The sequence below is a fragment of the Sarcophilus harrisii genome, chromosome 3, assembly GCF_902635505.1.
Source record: "Sarcophilus harrisii chromosome 3, mSarHar1.11, whole genome shotgun sequence".
NCBI classification, from domain to species: domain Eukaryota; kingdom Metazoa; phylum Chordata; class Mammalia; order Dasyuromorphia; family Dasyuridae; genus Sarcophilus; species Sarcophilus harrisii.
Window position 1 is genome coordinate 602,817,199 of NC_045428.1, and position 16,522 is coordinate 602,833,720.

The 16,522-nt window shown below is 34.1% G+C and overlaps 2 protein-coding genes across 2 annotated transcripts; one reads left to right on the forward strand and one right to left on the reverse strand.

Annotated features, from left to right (window-relative positions):
- Window positions 1-403: 403 nt before the first annotated feature.
- On the forward strand, window positions 404-1,357 carry LOC100924922 (olfactory receptor 2AJ1-like). Its single transcript, XM_003767017.3, has one exon. The coding sequence runs from the start codon at window positions 404-406 to the stop codon at window positions 1,355-1,357; it is 954 nt and encodes a 317-aa protein (XP_003767065.2).
- Window positions 1,358-7,305: 5,948 nt separating this feature from the next.
- Window positions 7,306-8,223, reverse strand: LOC100919772 (olfactory receptor 14C36-like; the record flags this gene model as incomplete). The annotated part of the gene is made up of 1 exon (XM_012547262.2): window positions 7,306-8,223. A coding segment is annotated over exon 1 (918 nt), but the record flags the coding sequence as incomplete, so codon positions are not given.
- Between the last annotated feature and the right edge of the window lie 8,299 nt (window positions 8,224-16,522).

The window sequence follows — 16,522 nt, forward strand, 5'->3', positions numbered from 1 at the left end:
ACAAACAGTTCTCCCCCCAAAGATCCATTAATTTCTGATCTCTTCATTGTATTGGAATGTGTTTCTTGCTCTTCAATTAGGAGGAAATAGCAGGCTTTGAGAGGCTGCATCAGCTTCCTGTTCACCTATCAAGAAATCATCTAGGAAAGGATCATGAATGAAGATGAGCCATTTTGAGATTAATTTTTCAGCACCTCAATCATGAATTGATCATCTCAAAGTCTCAGTTAATTCAAGTGATTCATTTGATTTATTTCTTTGAATTGAAATTTATTGACCTAAGAAAATGAAATGACTTTTGTGATAGTAATGATTTTTAGCCACAGACTCAGTCTTGGTCTTTGTATTTATCCAATCTTCTTTTTCTAAAACTTTTTTTTGGACTTTAGGTAGAATAAGTGAAATGATATTGATGTGGGAAGAAAAGAATCAGACTTTTCCTAAAGATTTCATTCTTTTAGGATTCTTGCATCGAAACCAGTATGGATTCCTATTCTTAACACTTATTCTCATCATTTTTATGGTAGCAATTACAGGAAACACAGTTCTGATTCTTCTGATTCACTTTGAGATCCGGCTCCACACTCCAATGTATTTCCTTCTCAGCCATCTCTCCTTCATAGATATATTGAACATCTGTAGCATTGTTCCCAAGATGGCCAGCAACTTCACATCAGGCAGGAAGTCCATCTCATTTGCAGGTTGTGGAGTGCAGATCTTCTTCTCCCTCATTTTTTTGAGTTCTGAATGCCTTCTTCTCTCAGCCATGTCCTATGATCGCTATGTAGCTATCTGCCGCCCACTACATTATCCTATCCTCATGAACCATCAGATCAGTGTCCTTCTGGCTGCAGGATGCTGGCTTGTGGGAACCATCAACTCTACAATTCACACAACTTATGTACTGAACCTCCCTTTTTGTGGCACAAGAGCCATTGACCACTTCTTCTGTGAAGTCCCAGCCATGTTGAAACTCTCCTGTATTGACACATCGCACTATGAAGGAGGAATCAATGTGAGTGGTGTAGTTTTCCTCCTACTTCCCTTTTCCATCATTCTTGCCTCTTATTATCAGATTCTCCGTACTGTGCTTCACATTAAATCTATGGAGGCCCAGAAAAAAGCCTTCTCCACTTGTTCCTCCCATCTGGCTGTGGTTATTATGTACTATGGGCCAGGTATTTTTACATACATGAGACCAAGATCATATCATACGCCAGGTCAGGATAAGATCTTAGCCATTTTATATACCATTCTTACTCCTATGCTCAACCCTATCATCTATAGTCTCAGAAATAAAGATGTCTTATGTGCCCTGAAGAAGGTTTCAGGAAAGTTGCTTGTGCACAGAAATTAATATTTATTTAAAAGCAGATTTTATGTCCATTGATGACCTATTAGAAATGTGTGGAAATTATCCTAAATAGTATTCATGCATTTTGGGATTTGACAAAACAAATGATTATTCTTGGTACTTTTAAATATACACTGAAATCAATTCAAACAACTACATATTTGCCTCTCCAAGGAAATTCTATTGACCATTCTATTTACTTGTTAAATTTGTCACATGAATTTTACTTCAATTTGGACTAAGAATTATATTATTGATGCATGTTTCAGTATTACCATGACACAATGATCTCATTGTGTACTATCAGAAAGCAACAGTGCACACACACACACACACACACTTTCTCTCTCTCTCTTTCTCTCTCTCTCTCTCTCTCTCTCTCTCTCTCTCTCTCTCCCTTCATCTTATTGACAAAAGAAATAATTTTATCCTGAATATATAGAATATATGGTTGCGATGGTGTGATTGCAGATGATCTTAGGTTTCCCCTTTGAACCCATGAATACAATTATCTAGCTTTCAGAATTATTGGTTGATATGTGAGTTTATCTCTCCACTGATATATAATATAACCCTTCTATAACTTATATCCTATGAGGTTTTTTTCATCATGCTAAATCACAAATATTTGATAATCTATCCAATGTTCTAAAGCCCTTTTATATAATATATATTCACATATTTGCATATATCTTGATGTTAAGAATTTATCCTTCAACTTATCCTAATTCTGTTTTTCCTATATGATGAACTGTGATGACCGCGTATTTTAAAATCAGCCGGAGTCAGGAATTCAGGTTAAGGGAAAATCTTCAATCATTATTCTCAGTAGAGGTGAAGAAGGATCGGAGGTGAAGGGGGGATCGTGATAGCAATGTGTGCAGCTGCATCAAGAAGCCAGCCAGACAAGAAGCCAGCCAGCCATCTCTCTTTCTGCCCCTCTGCCTCCACCCACCAAAATCGTTATTTCCTATACAACACATCAGGACTTGCACAAAGAGTGGGAGGGGGTCATTCTTTCTCCAAGCATCTATATTAATAGAGTATGGTCCAATTACTATTTAACCTCACATGCTTGGGACCTCAGTGCATCAACTCGAATAAAAGCCTGTATGGCTTGCCTTCCTTTCCACACTCCTACACTACCTCCAGGGAAGAACCCTCATGGTTTGAGACCCAATGAAATCTGGCAAATGGATGTGACCCATTATAAATCTTTTGGTTTTCTGTCTTTTATCCATGTTTTGGTAGACACCTTTTCAGGATTCACTTTTGCAATACCAGCAGCAAAAGGGACAGCCTGAGTGGTCACTGAATTCCTCACACAAGCATTTGCCATTATGAGTGTGCCACAAGCAGTAAAAACAGACAATGGTCCTGCCTATACTTCCAAACATTTTGCACACTTTTGTGCACAGTATAAGATTTTACACACCACTGGCATACTTTTTAATCCTCAAGGACAGGCAATAGTAGAGAGGAGAAACAGAGACATTAAGACACTCCCTCAAAAACAAAAGAAAGAGGGAGCCACAGGTAACCTTAGAGAACTTTTAAATCTAACCCTTTATACTATTAACTTTTTGATTTTTGACAAAGATGCACTGGCTCTGGCAGATAGGTTGTATAACCCACTGGAAGGGCAGTGTCCAGTGTGAGCAGCTTCGCTATCTTTAGATAATCACCAGGTGATGTGGAGAGACCCAGAAAGTGGTGAATAGAAGGGACCAGATAGGCTAACTGCTTGGGGGAGAGGGTTTGCTTGTATCCCCACAAGTGGATAAGGAATCAGATGGGTGCCAACTGAGAGAGGGAGGGTGAGGTCTCCCACTAGAATAGTTTTGTCTGTCTATTTCTTCTTGTGGGATGCTGCTGAAACAGTTCTGGGGGAAATTTTGTATCTCCAAATAGCTACATAAATAAAAAAGAGAAAGAGGACATCAATGAATTATTCATACAACTAAAAAAGCTAGAAAAATGACAAATTAAAAACCTCCAATTAAATACCAAATTAGAAATTTTGAAACTCAAAAGAAATAAAATAGAGACTGAGAAAACCATTGAACTAATTACAAAACTAAGACTTTGACATTGTCATCTGGACTACTGATATAACCTAGGGATGGTTTTGCTATAGATACCCTGAAAACTTAGAATTTCTCAGCCTTTCATTTAGCCAGTGTCTGAAATTTGTTTTATTTTCCCCCTCCACTTAGAGTTTAAATGCCTCAAGGGAATGAATGGTTTTCTTTTTGAAAATACTCCTTTATTTGTAATCTATGGTATAAAACAAGAATTTTTATGCACAGAGTAGAATTTTTCATTCATTGGACATGAAACTACAAATTTATTATGTTAAACTTACTATTCCATTTTATTATATAATAAAGTTATGATCATTTCTTTTTTCTAACTTTTGGTGCAAGCAAAGGCTATCATTAGACACATATGTGTATATGTGTAAAGCTATTCAATATACACTTGTATTTTTCTATCTTTCTCTGTGTGCATTCCTTCACATAACATGTGTAGTTAATTTGGGTTATTTGTCATTGTTAAGATGATTTAGCCACTCAAAGTTGTTCTTAAAACTGAAATGCTATTATTCTATATTGTATTTTCTCAATTCTGCTCATTTTACTCTCCAATATTTCATGTAAATCTGTTTTTTTCTAAAAGCAATAATTCATCATTTCTTACAGCACAGAAAGATTTCATGAGAATCAAATACCACAATTTTTCAACCATTCCCAAATATTTTCCAAATATTTGCTAACACAAAGAGAAATGCTATAAGTACTCATCTTTGGAAATAGAGTGGGTAGTGGTATTAATAGTCCAAAGCTGTAGATAATATAATAACTCATTGGTCACAATTCCCGATGGATCTCCAAAATTGGTGGATCAGTTCATAATTCCAAAAATGAATTCATTTTTCAATTTTATCCATATCATAGAAAAAGTGATCATGTTTTACATATATTGGATTACCAACTGCCTGGGGGAGAGAGCAGGGGAAAGGGAGGCAGAAAAGTTTGGAATACAAGTTTTTGCAAGAGTAAACAATGAAAACTATTTTTGCATGTATTATGAAAATAATAAGCTATTATTTGAAAAGAAAATTCCTTATCCACTCCAACATTTATAACTTTCTGCTTTTATCATCTTAGCCAATCTATTAGATGTAAAATGGCATGTCAAAATCATTTACTTTGCATATCTCTGATCAATAATGAATTGAAGCATGTTCATGTGAGCATAAATTATCTTGATGTCTTCACTGAAAAACTTCCTGTTTATATCTTTTGACCATTTATCAACTGAGGAAAGACTTACATAATTATAGATTTGAAAAAAAAAAATCTCTATATATTTTATCTGAGTAACTTATAAAGTTTTCCTCCAAATATGTACAGAAGAATTGGAAATGTTTGACATATATTGAATTACTTACTGCCTAGGAAAAGAGGTGGGAGAAAGAGAGGAAAAAATTGGACCACAAGATTTTGCAAGAGTGAACATTAAAAATTATCTATGCATATGTTTTGAAAATAAAAAGCTTTAATGAAAAATTAAAATAAAAATTTCTCCAATTTTTTGCTTTCCTTATAATCTTGGCTATATTTTTCTGTGTACAAAATTTCACCTCATTCTGCTCTCTCTCTCTTATGAATTCACAAATCATTTGCATGTCCCGAAGCCTTGTAAGTAACATAGTTCAGATTTTTTCTTACTCTCTCCCTTTATTTCTAGGTCTTAAAACAATTTTAACCCTAACAATAGATGATGAAAGGCTTTAGTCCATACTCAATTTCTACCTTACTGCTTTTCATATTCTTAACAATTTTTTTTATCAAATAATGAATTCTTATGCCCAAAACTTAAATTTTTATACATGCTAAATATGTTCCTATATTTATTTGCTACTTCAAATCCAGTCTACTTTGTTCCATTATTTACCTTTCTATTTTTTGACCAATACCAGATGATTTTAAAAATTGTTCCTTATGATACACTTTAAGATCTAGTACAGCTAAAACTTTTTGTGTTACATTTTTTCATTATTTCCTTTGATATTCTTGATTTTTTGTTCTTCCAAATTACTATTATAATTCAGCAAAATTATTTTTAACAATCTAAATGTATGACATTAAATACATAAATTAACAAAGGTTAAATTGTTATATTTATCTTCTAAGAGTTTGGACCAGTTTTGTATTACTCTAAGAAATAATCTGAGAAAATTAAAGAAATTTAAGAAATATTTCTTAAGTAATTTTTAAAAGAAAATTTTTTTTATTCAATCAATACTGACATTTCTTTTTTTTTTTATTTTAACATTTTTCTTCTATATTTTACCTCTTGTGTTCCAAATCAGTTACTGCCTTTTTCAAAAAAAAACTACTAATATTGTTTAAAATATTCTATTGTTCACCTATTTTTTTCTAATTCAACCATTTATTATCCTAACATCCATCTTTATTTCTTTTTAGACTTTTAATTATTTTATTGCTCTTCTGGCCATTCTGAGATTCCCCCACTTGCTATTTTACTTCCCATCTTCAATGAAGATTACAATTAGATTGTGAGAGACATTAAGGTGTACATAGTCTACTTTGTATTTGATCCCTGAGGCTACATGGAGCTATTAAAGCTTTCTGAATAGGAGAGTGACATGATTACACAAATACCTTACATAAAGTAATTCAACAACTGTGTGAAGAATGACAGGTCCATTTTTAAAGTCCTAGTCCTAAAAACCAATTAGGAGAGCATTAAAATATTCCATAAGTATTGGAGAGAATGTAAACTAGGTGTATGGCTATTGAATGGAGAGACAATTAAAAAGAAAAAAAGTATATTTTTATATACGAAGAAAAATATAAAGGTTCTATCTAATTGTAAATCTCTATTTCATGAAGCTTGCCATAAATATTTATAATAACAAATTCAAAATGAAACTATTTTAAAAATTTATTCTAATTTTAATTTTTGGAATAAAACAAGCATTTCCATAGCATAGTATAATAAAAAGATGATCACACATGAAATTGAAATCCATTACGTCTAACTTGTTATCCTTTAAATATTTAATAAAATTATCTAGTAAATTCTCTTTCTTATTTGTCTTTTTTCTTCCCTCCTCCCTCCCCTAGAGATGACTACCATTATACACAAATAGATGTGCATGCAAGTTTTTTCATGTTTTTCTAAGATTAGTGAGCTCATCATTTCTTATAGCACAGTATATTATATTCCATCACAATCACATACCAAAAATTCATGTCACTTAAAAAAAGGACATAGTATTAATCTCCAGGTGTACTTCCAGTATCCTTATGTTGAGATGAAATCTTCCTGGTCTGAGGGAACAGAACTATCTATGTGAATTTGACATGGGAGAAAAACAACGTCTGACTCATGTGTTATATATTCCTCATGAATATATCATAAGCAGAATTGCCAAACGCCACCGAAGAGCTAAAAAAATATATCTTATTTGGAATTTGTGAATATGTCCCATTAATAATACTGAAATTTATAATATCTAGTCAATTCTAGTGACTTTTTTTTTCATATAGACCAGGGATTTATCTTTACCCATCTACAGATAAATAGCAACTAATAAACTAACAGAATGCTACACACACACATACACACACCCAGAGTGAGAGAAAGGAGGGGAGGGAGGAAGGCAGGGAAGAAAAGGGAGGGAGGGAGAAAAAGAGACAGGCAGAGAAAGAGAGAGAGAGAGAGATGGAGACAGAGAGAGAGAGAGAGAGAAACAGAGATAGAGACAGAGACAGAGGGATACACAAAAAGACACACAGAAAGACAGAGACAGAGAGAAACAAAAAAAAAAGATTTTTATGGGATTTTTAATTTACAAATAAAGTAAGATCAATAACATTAGGAAAGAAATATAATTTATGTTTTATTTAAAAAAAGTTTTTTTTCTTCATTACTAATCTTATACCCTCTTTTATCTGCTCATTCCTTAGACTGTATAAAATAGGGTTCAGAAAGGGAGGAACTATGGAATAGAATACTGAAATAATTATATCTTTAACAGACTCAGAATCTGAAGGTGGTTGTAGGTGCATGTAAGAGGTTGAAATAAGGAACAAAGAAACCACAATGATGTGAGGGATGCAAGTAGAGAAGGCTTTTCTTTGGTCTTCTTTCACTGGAAATCTAAGCACAGTGGAAAATATTCTAATATATGATACAACGATGAAGACAAAGCAGCCAACAAGAGCTAGAGCAGAGACAAATAAAGATATCAAATTGAAGAATATCTCTGAACAAGAGATCTTGAGTAGAGAGGGGATATTACAGAAGAATTCGTGGATCACATTGGATTGACAGAAAGACAATTGAAATGTTAAACCAGTATGAAGACCTGCATACAAAACCCCAGTGAACAAGCAAGTTAAGGTCATCTGCATGCAGGCACGAGGGTTCATGATCACTGGATAAAGAAGTGGATGGCAGATAGCAACATAGCGATCACGGGCCATGACAGTAAGCAAAGTGTACTCAACATAGGCCATCCAGACTAGCAGAAATATCTGAATTGCACATCCAGTAACTGAAATAACCCTGTTGTTCACCAGGGAGTTAATGGATGCTGGGGGAACAGTTACTGATATGAAGCAGATATCCACAATGGAAAGATTCCTAATGAAAAAGTACATAGGGGTATTGAGTCTCCTGTCAATGGTGGTGATGATGACAATGAGGAGATTTCCCATAAGTCCTGCTGAGTAAATGAGAAAGAAAAGCAAAGAATATAAGATCTGCAGCTCTCTGTTGTCAGAAAACTCCATAAGGAGAAATTCAGTTATTGAGTTGTTCAGGTTAAACATCTTCTGATTCTTTCACCCACTGAGTGACCTAGAGAGGCAAAAAGAAAGCAAACAGGCCATTAATCAGCAGTTATTAGGGGCAAAATATTTGCAAAGGCTAGAAAAAATTATTTCATTTTTATCCTTACTACATAAGACCTAAACAGGCAGTGTGACCCATGGTATGTAGTGACTATGTGACCCTGAACAGGTTCCCTTTGAAAGAAACTTACTAAGATTTTTGTGGGAGATGAAGATCTTCAATGGTAAACGAAATTTCTTCCCCTAGGAATTCCATCTATTAAAAAATTTCATACCTATGGAAGGAAAAAATCCTACCAAAGACCCTATATTTTCTTCCTATTGTCTTTAATGATTATCTGTGAGTGACCACATCAGTACAGGTAATCTGACTTCGGTTAGAAGCCAAGAATGGAATTGGTGATCTTTAATTTTTAACTTCTCTGAAATGTTGTCTTAGCCTCTCTTTATATTCCTTTTCCATGGTCATCTCACTTTCATTAATAGCTGTGAAGAATTTAAAAGAGAATGTCAGAAGTTTAAAAAGACAGCTTCAAAAATACTGGTTGCTTTTGCTGGCAGGGAAGAAAGGGATCATTATCTCTCATCCTATCAATGGGCTATACAGTCTTCCACTGACTGAAAGAAGGAATTGCAAGTAAATGAGAAACATGCAACAATATATTTTCTTTGTTCAAGGACCAAATCTACTGATTTGGTCTGTCATACTTTCTGCTCCTGTGAATTGTCTCATTTTATCTAGTTTTTGCCATAGCTGGTCATGGGCTGGTCACTTCAATTTTCTGCCATTCAGATGCATCAGGCAAGAAAACCAAACTAAATTCAGCTCTACTCTTGTTTCACATGAAATAGTATCCAAGGGAGTGTACTGTTCTGATACTCCATCTCTCTGTCCACAACTTCTCTGAAGAAATGCATAGTCATGCAAAATATTTCTATAATAATCAGGTTGTAAAAGAAAACATAGCCCAAAAATGAAAGGTAAAAAAATATATGCTTCAATCTGCATTCTGACACTGTCAGTTCATTGTTTGGGGGAAAAGAGCATTTTCATCATAAGTCCTTTAGAGTTGTCTTGGATTGTTCTAATAGTGAGAAAAGTTATGATATTCACAGATAATTATCTTACAATATTGCTGTTACTTTACACAGTACATGCCATTTTGTATTAATTCTTAGAAGCCTTTCCAGGTTTTTCTGAGAGCATCTGCTAATCATTCAAAATATAACTTTGAGAGGAGTACCAATCAGATTCTGACATGGGAGCTATGTTTTTTGGGTTTTGTTGAATACTTTCATTTGTAATCACAAATGTATTTCTATTTCCTTTGTTCTTTTTGTTCTGAATTTTGTCCATTTTTTCTTCATCCTTCCCCATCTGGCACAAAATATACTATACATTTGTATATTCAATCCCTTTACCAGAAAGGATTGAAAGTAGAGAAATGTTTAAAAAGAAGGGATGTATACAGTGGTAGAAAAAGAAAGAAGGGGTAGGGAAGGATGAATGTAGAGATGAAGGAAGGAAAGGAGAAAGAAAGGAAGGAAGGAACAAAGGCAGGAATGAAAGAATGAAGACAGGAATGAGGGATGCAGGAAAAGAGAAAGGGAGGAAAAAATAAAAGAAAAATGGAAGGGGGGGGGGGAAGCATTCCATTCAAAACCACTGTAACTAACCTTAATAAAAAACAAGCCTCCTTGCTGTTAGCTTCTGCAACGTGAGTTGCTCGGAGATGATATTACTGAATGCCTCTGCCACAAAAAGACTTCCAGAATTCCCCTCAGCACAGGCTGGATTGGCAGAAAATTATAAAGTTTCCATTCTTTTCCAGTTGTAATATTTCTGTTCTTTTTTTTGTGTCTGGGAAGCAGGCTTTCCCTCAATTTTCCCCATTGTATTTGTAGTTATAGTTAAGACAGAATTTTTGATAAAATGGCCCCATAAGGCCAATTTCACCTTTGTTGGACATTCCTTACATCTCCCTTGGGACAGTATCTCTGCTCTTCAGCCAAATATGGACAGGCAGAGATCAGTGCCCTGAGGTAATTTTTCTCTAGGTAGAAAGGAGAAGGTGCCAAAAAGTCCTTTCAGGTGCTCTGGGTTGGAGTTCAAGAAATGTTAATTAATGTTCATGAGAGTGGATATGTATTATAGTATGATTCACCACCTCTCAACATCCCTCAAGAGATTGGAATAAGTCCCCTTCTTACATTCTTCAAAAGGCAGAATAGTAGAGAATCAAATGTCCTAAGGACTATTTAGCTTGTTAGCACAATTAATACATATATACTGTGACTATGGTTGTGTCTTTGATTGACATATAGGCAAAAAATACTTCACAAATTTTGGGTAAAATATTTTTTAAATATTTCTTTTCACATCATTTTTACTTCCAAATAATTCCTTGTTACAATGGCAAAAGTGTGAGAAGGAGAATCTAGTGGAATATATGGATATAATTACATGCAGACATGTATATGTGCAGGCATATATATATATACATATATATGTATATATATATTCATATATATACATATATATGTATATATATATATATATATATATATATATAGGCTTCCATTTCCAAATCTAACTGAAACAATTACTTTTTGGACATTTTAAATTGATTTCTCAAAGGTATTTAAATTTCAGTATCTGTGTTGGTACTTGTGATTTTCCCCTCCCAATCCAAATTTCTCCTAAACTTCCATATTCCTGTTGAAAATAGCATCATAGTTATCATTACACTTAGAGTCATCTTTGATAACTCACTTGCTTTCACCCACCATATCCAATCAGTTGCAAAGTCTTGCCCACCATTTTCAAATCATTGTCCTTTTTTTCTTATTAATACGACCACCACCCAAATTCATATTCTTATCTACTCTTGTCAATGCTATAAAAATAATGTCACAAATGGTCTACTGATAGCTAGTGTATCCTCTCTCCAGTCCATCCACCATTTAGCTACCAAAGTGATTTTCTGTAAACAAAAACTGAGATTATGGTAGTCTTATTCAATAAATTCAAAAGGCTCCCTGGCACCTCTCGCATAAGATGTGAATTCTTCCATTTCATTTTGAAAATTTCATAAACTGACTCCAACCTCTTTCCTTTTCATTCTATATTACTCCACTTCATATGAAGGCCTTCTAACAATTCTAGAGACTGAGATAACTTCCCCCCTAAAGGTGATCAAGATCATGGCTATTCAGGTTGGGAGAGAAGAGAGAATAAGGACTGAGAATTAGAAAATAAAGAGTGATATAATAAAAAAGGAAGCTCATGTATATCCATGGAAACCAGGATGAAATCAATCAACAAATGTTTAATAAGCACTTTTCCAATCTTTTACCTAAATCGTAAGTATATTCTTAGTGGGAGCTTGGAATAACTTAAATTTTACTCATCATTTTTCTTTTAAAATAAGCTGCTTACACCTAAAGAGATGTGAACAACATGGAGTTTAAGAGCCATAATATTGACCTTAATCTTAAACTGGGCAGATTGATGGAACATGGTTAGAACACTGGGTTTGGAATTGGGAAGACTCATAGTTCTTCATTTAAAAAGGCCTTAAACGCTTTCTAGCGCTATGATTCTGGGCAAGTAACTTTATCCTATTTGCCCCAGTTTCCTCATCTGTAAAATGGGATAGAAAAGACAATGAGGAAGGATTCCAGTATCTTTGGCAAGATTTCATTGGCATGAAAAAAGTGAGACAATTGAAAAATAACTGAGCAGCAAGTTTAAACCAAAGAAAACATTGGTATGATGTATGAAGATAATAATTTTGACTTTGGATGCATGATCTCCTTATTCTTACTCATAGGGTTCCTTGCTTCCTTAAATGCATGGTTCTGTGCTTCATCCTACATGAGATATGTTCTAAGGGCTTCAATTTGTTCACATTCTCTCCCTTTAGAAACCCCCATATATCACTTGGTATATTATTTGTATATTTTTACATGGCACAGCTGTATATTCTCTCCCCACTTTGTAAATTTCCTTGAGAGAAGGCATTATTTCACAGTTCTAGTTGTGTCCTATGCCTACCATAATACTTGGCACTCAGAAAACAGTAAATACATGACAACTTAAATTGAAATCTATAATTTCAGGAAGTCTCGAGGCATATTCTATATTATGAAGGTTGTTATTAACCAAATACTATGCAATAACTGTCTAAAGTTTTAGTCACTCTCTCCAGGGCCAAAGGTTGTCTTGGGGCAAGGAGGTCTCCAAGTTTTTGAGGGGAAACCTTTGTATTTCTATCCTTATTATATCTTCTCAATAAATACATGTTTGTGAAAGATTTTTTAGACCCATATTCAATGATGATTACAGGAACTATGAACACTAGAGCTTGTTCCCCGGCACCAGACCTCACTTTCATTTCTAATTAGAAATTTTACCTTATTGTGAATAAATTTGCTTATAAAGAAAAAAGATTAAATCATTCAAGCAATCCACCAGCACCCAATAACACAATTACCACTGCGCTTTGGATTCATCACGTATCCCCTAAAGTCTCTGATTGTTGAAATATTTACTGCCAGGGTTGATGTGGAAATCAAAATCTAAATGGCAGGCATAGGACTTTGTGGGCCAGTGATCAATAAAAGCATTTGTTATTTACGTTGCACAGTGACTAGAGCACAGGGCTTGAAGTAAGGAAGATCTATCTGCACAACTGAAAAACTGGCAAAGTTTTTCCAGACACTTACTAGCTACATGACCCTGGGAAAATAATTTAATGCTATTTGCCTGCTTCCTCAGCTGTAAAATGAGCTGGAAAAGGAAATGGCAAACTACTCCAATATCTTTGCCAAGAAAATCCTAAATGGGGACACAAAAAATCTAACTGGATTGAAACAACAAAGCAACAATAACACCTCAGAGTAAGTGGGAGAACTGAATCAGATTATATTTGTAAATCTCGAAGCCTTGTTAAATGGAATGAACTTTGAGGCTCTCCCTGCAAACCCAGTCCTTACTTACCATGAACAGAAGGTCTTTGGTCCTCCCATTTGACCTCTTCCAATCAATCTCCACAATTCTCTTGGGTGAATCACTCACAATTCTACAGAAAACATTTAATTATTCTGTAAAACCTAAGGGAGGTAACTGGGCAAAGGGATTCTCTGAAGGGCTACAAGTATTTACTTCAGCAATAGCATCTTATATTCCATGCATCCTTGGGCATTACATTGGAAAGTAATAAAGAGACAGCATCACTTTCACTTTCTCGATTCTCAGGCTGTTTTTCTGCCAGATCATTTTGAGTACAGTGACCAGGCAAGTTAGCAAATAAGTAGGTTGGAAATATAAATTTTACTTGTTTCATGATTTCTTATTGCTTTTAGGGTTAAATGATTGTGTCTTTTGTAGATGGCACAGAATCTCCTAAAAGTGTTGTAATGTCTACAGATGCAAGTAAGAATGAGGGCATTCCGGACCTAGGATTGAGTACATTGATTTCGATTCCATTCCTGCATTTTCACAAAATTGGTTTATAAAAGAAAACCATGTGAAACAAAAATTTTAATTTTCAAAATTATAATCCAAAAAGATAATTTGAATGGTTTTTAAAATTAATTGTTAACTGACCTCAACCTTTCTCCCTTGATCTTAACAGCAAATGTGAGGTAGTTGTTTTAATTACCCTGAAAAAAATTTAAAACGAATTAAATGAATAGTGTTGAGTGCCTGTTGCCCGACTTTGAACCTTTCATTCTTCATGATTCTTTTCCAATTCCATTTTCTTTGAATCCTAAAATCATTGAAGATTTAAAGAAGTCACTTTAGAAACCTCCGTCCTGCTCATTAAAAGTTCCCCATTATTCCACAAATTCACTTTTAATTTTTTTCTTTAAACTAAAGCTTTCCAAAAATTACATCACTTTAGGAAATTTTATTTGAGATTCTAATTCCACCTGGATTGCGGAGGGTTCATAACCCCAAAAAGTCATATTTCATATTATTATATTCTTTCAAGATTCTACCTTCTGGAATTATCGAGGGAGGAGGCAAAAAATAGATTCAGAAGAGGAGATAAGAATTGGAAAAATAACATTTGGAATACCTCCTCATTGTTTTTTGGTCAGGGAGAACAAAGTCTTTTTTGGTTACTGCCTTTTGACCATTTTGATTGTTTTTCCTACCTTTTAATGAATATATTTTGTGGAAAGATGGAGAATTGTTTTCTTTATAGAAGGGCAGGGATCAACTCTGTCTAGTGATAAATGTTAGCTGATTGCTAATGGACTACTTCCCTATTCACAGAAAACATCATTTTCCAACTTAATTCTGGAAGGCATAAAAGATAAGAATTTGCTTTCTTTCAAAGATTTAAAATATGTTTGATAAGGGAAGGGGTAAAAATATGGTTTAAAAGGGATGGTTATTTTCTTCATTCAGTTGAACTCTTTCAGTACGCGCAATTAATTCAAAAAATTAACTCAAAGATCATATTCACCTTTGAATAAAAATTACAAAATACTTGTATTGGGGAATTTCCTGATGAGTTTAGGTGCCTTAAAATATTATTTTTCACTGAATGCAAAGATATATAATTAAATAGGTGGCTGGGGGAGGGAAACCATTTTTTTAAATGTTATTACAATATATATAAATACAAACAATCTTGCATTTATTAAGTCCCAGTGTTAGGGAATGTGTTAGGGGTAAGCACTGGATATCTGAAGAAAAAGAAATGATAGTCTATCCTTGAGGAACTCACACAACCTAATGACTTTGAGCAGCCCCCTAAGAACTGTCTGATGATTTGAACAGCTTGACAATGTAGAGGACTTTTAAGGAGAGTACCATGAAGTTCTAATAAAAAGATTAGAACAGGGTTACTAGGGGCTTAAATATTTTATCAACAGTGGGGAATTACAGGGTTTGAATCTGCTGAATTAATAACTCTAGAAACAAGATATTGCTTATTTCAATTCACGAATCAAAGCCATTGTTTCTTTAAAATTCTCTAGATCAGGTGTAAGGTTATGACAGCAATCAGAAAAGGACTTGACAGGTTGAAAAAGCACAAGATAGTGCCAATATTAGTCACCCAATTAGATTGAGTAAGTAGACATTCTAATCAAATGTGTCCTGCCTCAACCTAAGGGAGAAGAGCTGATCTCAACAGAAATGATGATGTTAGCAGAGGGGCAAAAGAGAAAAGATGATGTTAGCAGAGACGCACCAAGTGTAGAAAAACATTGCAGTATGAAACGGCTATTTACCTTAAAAGTAAATGTGGCTGACATTTTAGTTTTAGAAGTGACAATAAAAAAGAAGTATCTAAAATCAGTGTCCTTTTTTATGCCAGTGATATTTATTGAAAGACACTCTCCGGATACTTTGTGAGATGTATGTAAGGTAAGATACTGAATTTACCGTGTTTCTAAAGAAAAGAAATAAGCTGTGGTTTCAGAGGAAAGCAGTTAAGAGAGTTCTTTGAACTATTCTGAATGGGAAGCAATATAAAAGAAAGTAAAAGACAACTGCTCAATAAGGTTGGGATGATAAGCACTGATAATGAAGAGAAGTGAGAGCTGCTCAATGTATATTTGGCTTCTTTGTTTCTGCCAAGGATGATGACTTTAGTGCTAAAAAGAATATAAGTTAACCACAAGTGTTTTATTAGTCAGTAAAGAAATAGTATAGTAAGAGATAACTCTTCATGACTTCAATTAAACTAACTTAGATAATCATACTTAATATTGAAGTCATTTTAACATTGTCCAGGGCATTTTCTTGGCAAAAGTACTGGAGTGGTTTGTTCTTCCCTTCTCCAATGGATAACAGTTCGTATGATCAAAGCTGTGGTTTTTCCAATAACAATGCATGACAATGAGAGTTGAATTATAAGGAGAAAGTTTAGAGCCAGAGAACTGTAGCTTTTGAATTGTGGTGCTAGAGAAGACTTTTGAGAGACTCCAGGAAATTAAGAAGATCAAATTAATCAATACTTAAGGAAATCAATTCAGACTAGTTACAAGAAAGCTAAATATTTAAAAAAAATTTATGACCACATAATGAGAGAAGCCTTTTGGAAAAAAAAAACAAATGGAAAGAATAACGGGAATGATTGATGATAGTGTTAAATATATTTGGCATTATATTTCCATTATGCACTGGTGCCTCCAAGACCAACATCAGTTGCATGGAAGAACCTGGCAGATGTTTTGTTGAATACCCCAAAGATACTTTGAAAGATTCAAAAGGTAATACCAAAGGATTATACGAAACAAATTTTAAAACAATGAA